Below are 12,282 nucleotides of genomic sequence, written 5' to 3' on the forward strand. Positions count from 1 at the left end.
CGTTCGACGTGACCGAGGATGATTCGCCGTTGCGCCAGTCTACTTCCTTTCAGAAACGGACGCTTCCTTTATTCTTCAACACCAAGTATAGTTCCCAAAAGATTCCAGAAACCTGCTCGTGAAAAAGCGATGGAACCCCATCGCCGTTTCATCTGGTTGTTAGTGGCGGCGACGCTCGCCTATGAGACCACCCGGGCTTTTGGGTCCTCGCCGGACTCGGGTTTGGATTTGGAGCTGAGTTCTCTGGGGCGAGAGCTGCTGGCGGCGGCGAGAGAGCCGGAGTTCTTCGGTTGGTTGACGAGCGTCAGGAGGAGAATCCACGAGCGCCCGGAATTGGCTTTCCAAGAGCACGGGACGAGTCAGCTCGTCCGGTCGGAGCTGGACGCGCTCGGGATCGAGTACAACTGGCCGGTGGCCGAGACCGGGGTCGTGGCTTCGATCGGGTCGGGCGCCCAACCCTGGTTCGCTCTCCGGGCCGACATGGACGCCCTCCCTATTCAGGTTCCTCTCTCTCTCTCTCTCTCTCTTCAAAGTCAAACACTCGAGAAGCGACGTCATCGTGAGATCATGTCGTTCTCCGCTCAATAGTGTTTTTAATTTGGGATTTGGCTTTACTATCTATAGTCGAATGATTCCTCTTGTGGGTCTTGGGTGTCGTCGCATCCAAGACGGCAAAGCATGTTCTTTTACCGCTCGACAACAACCAAAAAGATTTCCATCTGTAGCTTTAGAAGACTCCGATCTGAATCTGATCGATCAATGAGGATTCTGCGTCATCTATGGATCGCGTCTTCGAGCAACAAAACTGAAAGCGTCGATGGGGACTGATGGACCCATTTCTGAAGCCAAGTTTTGTTCCTGGCTTAGCCAGCTACTGTGTTTGCAGACTCTGTTTTTGCATCAAACGAGACTAAATGAGACAGGAGTCTAATTTGATCATAAGCATTCGAATCGTAGCAAAGAGGGGTTTGCATTCTGCTTTCTCCTCGATTCCATCATGGACCTACGGCTATTTGGAGAACTGACCCCATATATCTTCTGTCTTGTTAAGTGACTGTATCCCAAAATGCAGCAATTTGAACGTCAATGACACCCTTTTCTTTCCCTTGATTGAGCTTAGGAATTGGTTGAGTGGGAACATAAGAGCAGGAACGACGGTAAAATGCATGCTTGTGGTCATGATGCTCACACCACCATGCTTCTAGGAGCAGCCAGATTACTCAGCAGCAAAAAGGACTCTTTGAAGGTAAAATTGTAGTCCAGAGCAACTTTCAAGAATTTAATTACTCAATCCCCAATTCGATCTCTCATGGCTGATCTCTTTTTGGGTATTTTCTTCCCAAAGGGCACGATCAAACTCGTCTTCCAACCCGGAGAAGAAGGTCGTGCTGGTGCATACCATATGCTTCGAGAAGGAGCACTCGATCAGTTCCAAGCCATCTTTGGCCTACATGTTTCACCATATTTGGAAACCGGCAGCATTGGTTCACGGCCTGGTCCAATGCTAGCAGGGAGTGGTAGATTCTTAGCAACAATACAAGGAAAAGGAGGGCATGCGGCGAGCCCACAAGTGACTGTAGATCCCGTTCTTGCTGCCTCATCTGCAATTATCACGCTCCAGCATATCATTTCCCGAGAAACAGATCCTCTTGAGGCCAGGGTAAATTTATTGTTTTTAAACTCACTAACAAAATGACCGGAACCATTCTCTGTTCTTACTTTCTGTAACTTCTATTTCCTTTTATGTGTTGCTTGAATTCCCCAATGAGAATTGGCATCTCTCATCTCATGCATAGGTGATCTCGGTGGGCTTCATTGAGGGTGGCCAAGCTTTGAACGTAATACCGGATATGGTCCGGTTTGGAGGAACTTTTAGGAGTATGACTTCAGATGGCTTGTATAGTCTGCAACATAGGATCGAAGAGGTGACAGTCGTTCCATGTATACATTCCTAGATTTACCGTCAATTTCCAAGTCGTGTAGTTTGTATGAGATTGCTCCTTATCAGTTGACATTAGAGGAAAGGGATTAAACTCATTGTCTTTGTATGATTTTAGTTATACTGCAACATTCAATTTATCGAATAATTTCTACAAAATGAGAACTAAAATTTAACTTAAGCCACCTTAACCACTGCAGGTAATAGAGTTGCAAGCAGCTGTGCATCGGTGCAATGCGACGGTCGACTTCATGGAAGACAAAATGAGGCCTTACCTTGCTACTGTGAATGATGAGACTTTGTACAGGCATGCAAAAGGCGTCGGTGAAGCCCTGCTCGGCGAATCCCGAGTGCACGTTGTGCCCATGAGCATGGGAGCAGAGGATTTCAGCTTCTATTCGGAGAAGATGAAGGCCGCATTTTTCATGATCGGCACAAAAAATGGAACCCTAGGATCGGATAAGGCATTGCACTCCCCGTACTTTTTCCTCGACGAGGAAGTTCTGCCCATCGGAGCCGCTCTCCATGCAGCAGTCGCTATATCGTACTTGGACGGGCATGCAATCGAGATATGATCAGGTATCGCCTGGCAGTTTTTGTACAGTTCAATTTGCATGGATGGACCTTGATTTACATGGTATGAAAGTTCTTCTCTGCCGGAAATTGCTAGGCAATAGAAGGTTGGGAACAAGATATTGTAATTGGGGATCGGCTAAACTCTTGGAGAGGCATCAGAAGGTCTGGTGATGTCCATCAATTGGGCCCCCTGCTCAGTAAAAACTCTGCTTGACGAACGTTTGATTCATACCTTCCTTTGCATGCCATTATCAATGGTTTCGACTGGAGATGGCCAAAGAAACCTAACCTACTACTCAAAGCGAGATCAAATGCGCAGAAGATCCCGCTATGGCTTCGCAGTAGCTAAAATATATTACAAGTGTCAAAACTTGTGTACGGCACTCATTTATTGCCAAAACTTTCAAAACGATCATTTAAGTGTCAAATCTTTTGAAAAACGTTCACTTTAGTGTCAACTCTAATTTGAGCTAACGTGGCTCGCCGGAGATCCGACATAACCTATTTTTTTTATTAATGTTTCAGCTAACGTGGCTCGTCAGAGTTGGCACTAAAATTAGTATTTTTCAAAAAATTTGGCACTTAACTCATCGTTTTAAAAGATTTGGCATTAAAGTGAGCGTCGTACATAAGTTTTGATACTTATAGTGTATTTTAACCTTGCGCGGTTGATCGATGCGAGATGTCACAAGCAAGCCGGGATCGATGCGAGATGTCACAAGCAAGCCGGGACGGAAAAATGTGGGGAATGATTGTCTTATACGCAAGATAGAAGTATCGGAAAAGTGGGGCAAAGGCTACACGAGAAACATGTCGGACATGGCGGGTTGAGGCTTAGAACTAACGAAAGTCGGTTTATATTGTCCCCATAAACGCATAGCTCTCCCACCCATCTAATGGTCGGATCTTCGCCCAAAATTAACAGTGTAAATACTTATTTTATAAAGGAAAAAGTCATCAAAAACCTCAAATTATTTTAGATGACACATTTGTCCCAAATTTTTTCTTTTTGTGACATCGAAAACCTATATCATGTCAATTATGTCACGTTTACCTTAAACTTTTTTTTTGTTACATAAATAATCTGAATTTTTTTTTGGGTGAGACATTTATCTCCCGTCAAGGTTCCGTTAAATGATTTTTCAATCAAAATAACGTCGTTTTTATTTCAGTTAAATTGCATGGGTTTTATGTCGACACCATTTGCTTTCCGATATCCTTATAGGCAGATTTTTTAACTTTGCTCATGGACGGAACCTTAACGGGAGGTAACTGCATCACGGTGAGTATAGCTTGGGGGTTTTTTGGTGGCTTTTATCTATTTTATAATAAGAAAACTTGGACTAATGATTTTCATTTAAACCCACTTTATGGGCCTATTTAGTTTAGTATTTAGCCAAGAGACTTTTGAAAAAATGCAAATACCTTTGAGTTAAAGGCATTTTTCAAAATACAAGTAGTGTTTGTTAAAATATATTTTAAAAATATATTGAAAAATAACTTTGATGTAAATGCTATTTGGTGAAAAATGAACTTTGTAAAGTACTTTTGCTTTTTGAAAAAAAAAAACGGACGGACGGCGATCGGCGACGGCGGCAGCGGCGGTGGGGGGCCATGGTCGGGGGCAATCGGTGGTGGGCGGCGGGCAACGATCGGTGAGCGGCGGCGGCGGCAGGCAGCTGTGGTCGGTGGTGGCGGCGGCAATCGACGGCGACGGGCGGAGATGGGTAGCGGCGATGGACGGTAGTCCGCATCCGTCGGTGTTAGCGGCGGCGGTGGCGATGGTGGCGGGCGGAGGCGACGGGTGGCGACAAGTTAAGATGATAAATTTCAAAAAAAAATTAGTTGTATTTTGCAAAATCCATTTAGCCCAATGTTTGGACTAAAGGAATTTTGGAGAGCATTTGAAATGTAATTGCATCCCCCAAAATGAGCCAAAAAATGAACCAAATGACATTTGTATTTGATTAAGGTACATTAAAGCCTCAATGCTGAACTAAACATGGCCTATTTCGTTCAAAAAGAAACTCTCACTTATTGATAACTTTTTTTGTTCACAAAACAATTATTACCATCTATCAATATTTTTCTCCTTTGCTCGCACATCCACGCACTTTCGTCGTCACAGTGGAGCGTGGTCAACTCTAGTTGAGTTGAACGCACGACACGTGCAAGCTGGGGGTCCCACCTCGGCTTGTGGTACCGAGATTCGTGCGAAACGTGCGAAACTTATTTTAACAAACAAATGGCCGGCAACCGCAAAAACAGATCTTTCTTGAAAAAAACTGAAAAGAGTTTGCGACGCGCAGGTCTCTTTCTTGTCCACCCCCGAGAGCGCAATTCCTCAGATTGAAGGACGACGTCATCCCTCTCTCAATCTCTCCCCCACTTGTCTCCTCGCCCGTCCCGTTTTCACGTTTCAGGCGCGTAATCTAGTCGCGTTGAGCTTCGGAGCCATTCTTCCCCAAATGGGGCTGGCTCACTTGCTGCTGCTATCGCTCTCCCTCTTCCACGTCAGTGGGTCGTGTGCTCTGGTGCTCAAATCCGAGCCCGAGCTCAAGTCTTTGACCCACGACTTGCTCGAATCGGCCAAGGACCCGGAGTTCTTCCGGTGGATGCGGGACATCCGGAGGAGGATCCACGAGTACCCGGAGCTCGGGTTCGAAGAGCACCGGACGAGCCAACTCATCAGGGACGAGCTCGACTCCCTCGGGATCAAGTACAAGTGGCCCGTCGCCAAGACTGGCGTCGTCGCTTTCATGGGGTCCGGAGAGTAGCCGGTCTTCGCTCTCAGAGCCGACATGGATGCTCTACCGTTGCAGGTGATCGATCTTTGATGACATAGCTGAGTCCAATTTATGAAACACTGGGAATTTGCGATTTCATGTCGCATTGTTCCGAGGCCCAGGAAGTTTGGGTTTTGGGTATATACATGTGGCTAATGTGATTGATTTACCTGCAAGAATCGCGGGTAAGCCTAGAGTAGAGGCGGGTCTTTGCCCACATTCAGTGGTTTGAAGGAGGGTGTTTTGAAATTTCATGTGAATCGTGAGTAAATGCAGAGTTGTTCTTGTTTCGATACCTTGCTGTCTTTATAAATATGGATTTGTGATCGCGTGAAGGAACTCGTGGACTGGGAGCACAAAAGCAAGATTGACGGGAAAATGCATGCCTGCGGCCACGATACCCATGTAGCTATGCTCCTCGGAGCAGCCAAATTGCTCAAAGAGAGGGAAAATCTGATAAAGGTAACTCCACTATCTCAGACTTAAATGCTGAAGCGGCTGGCATTTTTCACCTTCAAGACGATTTATGCATTTTGATTGTGTCATGAATTCTTAAGGGAACCATAAAGCTTGTATTCCAGCCTGGAGAAGAAGGTTATTCCGGTGCTTATTACATGTTGCAAGATGGAGTTCTGGACGACCTTGACGGAATCCTCAGCATCCATGTTCTGCCTAATGTGCCGACGGGGTTCCTTGCTTCCAGGCCTGGGCCAATCCTTGCGGGTGCTGGGGTGTTTTCGGCTACTATTCAGGGGAAAGGCGGGCATGCAGCACTTCCGCATCACAATATAGACCCCATTGTTGCGGCTTCATCTGCAATCCTTGGTCTTCAGCAAATTGTATCTCGAGAGACCGATCCTCTTGAGGCACAGGTAATTTGCTTCTTGTTCATTTTACTCATTGTATTAAGCTTCAAAATGTTGGATGGGAACATGATTATACGTGTGCAAGTGATTGCAATCACACGAGAGTACGACATCTGCAGCATTTTCATCTTGGGGCCAAACTTGTCATCCGGAGTTACATTTTTGTTTGTTACACATGCACTGTGCTCTCAGAATAGGAAACAGAAGGCCTCAATCTGTTGTGCCTCTTTGTATTTTTCCAGTTACCACAATCAAGTTGTATGAGCATCACAGACCACCACAGAAAGTATCTAGTGTTTGAAGCTATCATTGTAGAACGCTAAACTCGTCTGAGGAAATTTCTTATTCCTAAGTGCCCAAATGTGACAGATCATTGTGTATGAACTTCCTTGCGAAATGTTTATCTGATTAATGATTTTGCCAGCGACACACTATGTGTGTCTTTCCTAGTTGCATACTATGTGTAGCTTTAGCATCATCTCAAAATTTCGCACTTTAAATGGACAGGTGGTGACAGTCGAGTACATCGAAGGAGGCCATACCGCTAACGTGATTCCAGAGTCTGTCAAATTTGGAGGAACATTCAGAAGTTTGAGTTCCGATGGTCTCGTATTCCTTCAGAAGAGGATAAAAGAGGTAATTGACGAATTCTTCGGCCAGTCTGTTATGTTCAAGGTGGTTGTATGTCAATTCTTACAAATGCTTTGTGTTGTGGTTACAGGTCATAGAGATGCAAGCGGCTGTTCACAGATGTAAAGCTGTGGTGGACTTCGGAGTGGACAAAGTGCCCCTTCACCCTGTAATGGTTAATGACGAAGTCCTATACGAACACGCCAAAAGGGTTGGAGAGATCCTCCTCGGCGAAGACAAAGTGCAGCTCCTGCCAGTGACGATGGGAGCCGAGGACTTCAGCTTCTTCGCCGACAAGACCGCTTCTTTGATTTTCGTGGTGGGGATACGGAACGAGACTCTGAAGTCGCATCACGTGCTGCACTCGCCTCACTTCTTTGTCGACGAGGAGGCTTTCCCGATCGGAGCGGCTCTTCATTCAGCCATCGCGATATCATACTTGGGTGAGCACGCGGACGCAGAGGGTGCGTGTCCTAACCATGGTTACCCTCAAGGCTCAACTTGTGTAGGATAGTTTATAAAGAGGTTACTCCATTCACCAGAGATTCCTAGATTCGTAAGCCAGTCTGTGGGTTTGTTGCCTTTACGATAAGTTTCTGTTGAACTTGTGGCTCAAAGTTCTTGGCCAAAATTTGGAGCTTGAATGGAGCTCGGAGGTGGGATGGGTCGGTAATGTATTTGCTGTGTTCTTGGTATGTCAATTCTAACCACTAGACCAATTACTAACTTACTTGATACTTCTAGTTAATGAATTAGATTACAATTACGTCCATCATCAATTAAATTTCTCATTATCTCTTACTTAGAAGTTAAAACCTACATGACGCGAGGGTAAAATTCATAGAACTCGAGATTACATTGTTAAAATATCCCGCATCGCTTGTCTGCGTATTGTTAAGATCTCCCTCCACTTATAAATTTGAGATTTTTGGCTCGACTTTCTCGTATGCATGTCCTTAAAAAGCAAAAAGTAACACCGGCTCTTGAAAGAATATTTTCCGTTTTGAGTGTTAGTGCATGCATTGCAACCGAATATGAAGAGTTAAGATACATATGGCTCTAAAATATAAATTGACTTTCCTCCCTCCCTCTGTCTCTCTCTCTCTCTGTTTTGAATTGGAGAGCAACGAGAACACAGACACCTGCGTTTCCCCCTCCGTGCTCTGTCTCTCTTTCTCCGTTGAAGCTCTGGTGGGTTCATCGAATTGCAGAGAGCAACGAGATCTCGGTCGGTGAGTGCTCTCTCTCTCTCTCTCTCTCTAGCTATGCAGTGCCCGATTGTCTCTGTTCTCTGTTTTTGAACGTCACTGATTCGGATTGGCGTGTGATCATCCTATTCTTTTCTCTGTTTTCTGTCTCGCGTGCAATCTCAACTTCTATTTAAATTCTTTTTTTTTTCCGAAGTTCTGATGAAGAATTCCCCCCCGCCTCTCTCTCTCTCTCTCTCTCTCTCTCTCTCTCTCCTGCAAGTACTAGAATTCCTCTGCTTTTCGAAGATCGATGTTCCGTTAGGGCAACACATAAAAGGGGAGAAGAAGGAAACTGGCCAAGAAAGAAGCGATCATGTTGTTCGAGTAGGAGGGAGTGAGACGTGTATAGGAACCATTGATTTTTCCATTTTCAGCTTTGCTTTCATATATGCTTGAATCTTGGAGGTCTCCTCTGTTGGTGGCTGCATCTGGTTTTTCGAATTCTTATTTTCGGGTATTCAGAAAGAGACGAAATCATGAGTCAGCGCTTGAGGTTTGCTTGGTGATCAATCACATAATATCTGGTAAATCTTTTGATTCGGTTGAAATGAAGAATGTCGTACTCCCTCTCTTTTTGAATTCTCGTCGTCTCTGTTTTAGCAAGAACTCAATCTGTACAAGTCAATTTTCCTTTTCTCTAATTGTTGCTGTTTCTATTTTGTTGCAGTATTATACACAGGAAATCGAAAACTTCGACGACATGGGCCGTCGCAAATTACCTTTAGAGCTTATCCTCAAAGAGAAATTACGTAGGATTGCCTACGAGAAGAGGAAGAAGGGCCTGATGAAGAAGGCCCGAGAGTTTGCCACCGTGTGCGACGTCGACACGTGCATGATTATCTACGGCCCCGTGGGATCCTCCGCCGCCGCCAAGCCCGAGGTCTAGCCGGGGAGCCCCAAGAAGGTCGAGTGCATAATTGAGCGGTACATGAGCCTAGGTGGGGACCACCGTGCCAAGAGGACGGTCGGGCTGGCCAAGTCGTTAATCAACCAGAAGGGGGAGGTCGACAAGGCCCGGCTTGCGAACTGGGAGGCCAAGGGCCCGATCTTGGAGGCGCTGATTAGGGGCCTCTCCAAAGAGGACCTGAAGAGGCTATCGGGTTCTCTAGGGCATAAGGTCAAGGAGGCCAAGGCAAGGCTGGCCGTGATGAAAGAGGACGCGACGAGGAGATCGAGCCATACGTACGATCATCGCGTAGACGCAAATGATCATTGAATTGTTCGTATTGGCAAGTGAGGAGTCTTGTAATTTTTTTCTTTCTGGATGTCCAAAAAGATGGACAGTAAAGGGAAAAAAGAAAATTAGTAAAACTCGGCCGGTTGTTGTTTTAATACAAGAATCCACAACGATTTGAGGGAAAATGCGCTTTGCTGGAAAATCCGCCACCTTCTCCGACCGGTGCCCCGATGCGGGTGTAGCTCAACTCCAGCATGCTGAAGTACGAGCTCGAGCTTCCCCTAAACATGTGGCCCATCGAGCCGGTGGCCGGGTTCTAGTTGCCGTTGTAATGTGAAGGATAGGCCACGAGGCGGCATGGCGGTGACGGCTGGGTAATGGAAGATGAGGAGGAGGCCAAGAAGAATCCCATCCGAATCACCACCTCCGCCTCCTCCTCCTCCTCCCCCCTCACCCGCCCACCAAGTCCCAGGCCAAAACCATCCTTATCCACTGCCGCCATGATCGTCGGCATTGCAAGTGCGATATGCTCTACCGTCCGCGGGCCCGGCCACCGGAAGGCGGATGTGCCCTCATTCACCCCTCCATAAACTCGAAAATCCTTTGAAAGAGAGAGAGAGAGAGAGAGAGGAGAGCAACCTTGAGAGCATACATAGGGCGAAGTGAGCGGAGTGGAGAGAGAAGTCGCGCGATATACAGTTTGTTCATTTCACGCTCTCTCAATATTCCTTACCTTAAAATAGAGAAAATTACGTAAATGATCTCTAAACTTTGGCTAAATATATAATATCATCTTTCAATTTTTAATTTAATCAATATGATTTATGAACTTTAGTTCAATATACAATGTGATCCTAAAATTTTTAATTTATCCAATATGATCTCTAAACTTTCAGAGCATATTCAACTTAGTTTCTAAACTATAAGAAAATATCCAATGTCGTCTCTAAAATTGAATTAATGAAATGACTCTATTGAACATCTTCATATAGTTTAGAGACTTAAGTTGAATATGTAACAAAAGTTCAGGGACCATATTCATCAAATTAAAAATTCAGGAACCGTATTGTATATTGGGCTAAAATTCAGGATCATATTGATTAAATTAAAAATTTAGGAATCACATGCACATTTGGTCAAAGTCAAGAGCCCATTTGTGTGCCGTTATCCCTCTTAAAATGTTAGACCAAATGTCTAGGCGGGTTGGGCCGCCCGGATGAGGCCCGCCCACTGGACAGCCAGCAAGGCCCGGGCCTGCCCAATTATTGGGACTATAATAATCAATCCATAAGTACGAGGAAAATTCCTGGTTTCGGCAACTTCTGAGGCACAATTAAAGACCATTACAACAAATCGGAATAACATCACATGAAATAAGAACAAGCCTGGGTCTCGACCTTTCTCTTAAGCCGAACCATCTAAGCTAATAGGTAAGCTGTTAAATTCGTGATAAGTTCTATTTAAAATGGTAACATTCCCGAACTTTAAGTCCTCTAATTATCACAAAAAAACATATATGCACATCGAGTTTATATGGGTCTCGGTGTTTCTTGATTGTTAAATTTTTCGTTTTCTTAAGTAGATATTCTAATTATTGCTAAATTATAAGTTATTGCTCCGTAAATATATTTTATTTGCTGAATTTATCTTCGATCCGTGATGAGCGATATCATCGAAAAGGAAAAAGAAAAGTCACTGCCTATCTGGCATGATTGTCTAAATCCTCCGCAAAAAATTGCGTAATTTCCCTAAAATCAATTGAAATTCATGTTGCGTTTACTAATTGTATCCAACATGGTCGTTCATACTAGAGATTCGCTTCGCGGGTGCTTGTGGGGGTCTCGAACTGGAAATGGGTCGAATTTTAATAAGCTGACGTCTTCAAATTCGTCAAATCGAGTGCGTTTATGGTATTGAAAATTGTAAAGCTGATGTCAAGAAATCCTTCTCAATCGTGCGCAACCTAGCAGGAGAGTCAACAATACCAAATCGCGAGCGACAAGTTCAGGCGACGGCATCAGTTTGTTCGCTGCGTCCATGACGACGATGCATTCCTTGAGACGACAAGTGGAAATGAATGGTTTAAGAATTAAGTTGCCAATCCTTCTTTGCTCGTCTACCAAGAATTTACTTGCATTCACGGAAGGGATGATCCGTTCGAATGTACATTCATAAAGTTGATATCCTTGCTTCTCCATTACGTAATAATCTTCATACCGAGCGTCTTATGTTTTTTCTCCTCAGTTTATCGAGCGAACTAGTTCGTGGTACCAGACACAGCGATCGAGCTAAAAGTAGCTCCGGTTGTTTCTCTCCCCCCGCATCTCCTCCGACGTCCGCCAAAAGGTTCTTGGAAGCTGCTGTAGGCTGTAGCTGCCCCTCTTCAACGAGCCCGCCACACCGGCGGTACAGCATGGCGCATTTTCAGAGTGCCGTCTCTCTCTCTCTCTCTCTCTCTCTCTCGGTCTGCTGCCGAACATAATCGGTTCTATGCATTTGCTCCATCCTTCAATGCTTGGATATCGAATCGCGCACGCATGGGCAGATCGATCATGCTTTAGATTCTTTCTTTCAACTAAAAAATCTATCTTTCTAACATCATTTGTTGTTGATGTTGATGCTGCTGTTGCAGTTACAATGACATTTTCTGTCACTGTTCTGACTGTTTTGAGTGCAGATATGTGTGTGCCATAACATATGGACATGGGATCATCCGAGTGACCTTTGTACAGATGAGAGAGAGAGAGAGAGAGAGAGAGAGAGAAGTGGACATTAGTCTATTCATTTCAACACCACCCACCCACCACCATCGCCATTATCACACCCTCTTCATTATCACTCTGCATGAAAAATCTCCAGGCAGAATCTCTACAGTAGTAAAACCCACAAAAAAGAAAGAAAGAAAGTGATTCTTCATCTCGACGGCCCAGATCCTCCATTGCTGACGTCATCGACCCCATCTTCCTCCTCCTGCTTCTCGTGGACCCCGTTTCCCATCCCTCGTCTGCAGTCTCTTTCCCTCCAGCCAGAAAAATCTGGGATTCTTTGTTTTTTGTCC

The 12,282-nt window shown here is 45.0% G+C and overlaps 2 protein-coding genes across 4 annotated transcripts; both read left to right on the forward strand.

The window, feature by feature from the left end:
* On the forward strand, nucleotides 1-3,373 carry LOC115741889 (IAA-amino acid hydrolase ILR1-like 4). Of its 3 annotated transcripts, XR_004015490.2 has the most exons (6): nucleotides 3-501; nucleotides 1,121-1,246; nucleotides 1,346-1,660; nucleotides 1,797-1,925; nucleotides 2,140-2,576; nucleotides 3,304-3,373. XR_004015490.2 is itself a non-coding variant. In XM_048282347.1 (5 exons), the coding sequence occupies exons 1-5, from the start codon at nucleotides 19-21 to the stop codon at nucleotides 2,512-2,514; spliced, it is 1,428 nt and encodes a 475-aa protein (XP_048138304.1). In that variant the 5' UTR covers nucleotides 1-18; the 3' UTR covers nucleotides 2,515-2,615. The 3 variants fall into 3 exon arrangements, 2 of the variants coding, with proteins under 2 accessions (XP_048138304.1, XP_030531765.2); XM_048282347.1 differs by lacking the exon at nucleotides 3,304-3,373 and having other exon boundaries at nucleotides 1-501; nucleotides 1,797-1,930; nucleotides 2,145-2,615; XM_030675905.2 differs by lacking the exon at nucleotides 3,304-3,373 and having other exon boundaries at nucleotides 2,140-2,615.
* Nucleotides 3,374-4,813: 1,440 nt separating this feature from the next.
* LOC115741888 (IAA-amino acid hydrolase ILR1-like) lies at nucleotides 4,814-7,573 on the forward strand. Its single transcript, XM_030675904.1, is given in 6 exon segments — nucleotides 4,814-5,337; nucleotides 5,638-5,763; nucleotides 5,859-6,173; nucleotides 6,675-6,803; nucleotides 6,889-7,311; nucleotides 7,363-7,573. Coding segments are annotated over 5 exon segments (1,347 nt in total). The 5' UTR covers nucleotides 4,814-4,983; the 3' UTR covers nucleotides 7,363-7,573.
* Nucleotides 7,574-12,282: the final 4,709 nt, after the last annotated feature.

Source organism: Rhodamnia argentea, chromosome 7 (genome assembly GCF_020921035.1).
Source record: "Rhodamnia argentea isolate NSW1041297 chromosome 7, ASM2092103v1, whole genome shotgun sequence".
Classification (NCBI taxonomy): Eukaryota; Viridiplantae; Streptophyta; class Magnoliopsida; order Myrtales; family Myrtaceae; genus Rhodamnia; species Rhodamnia argentea.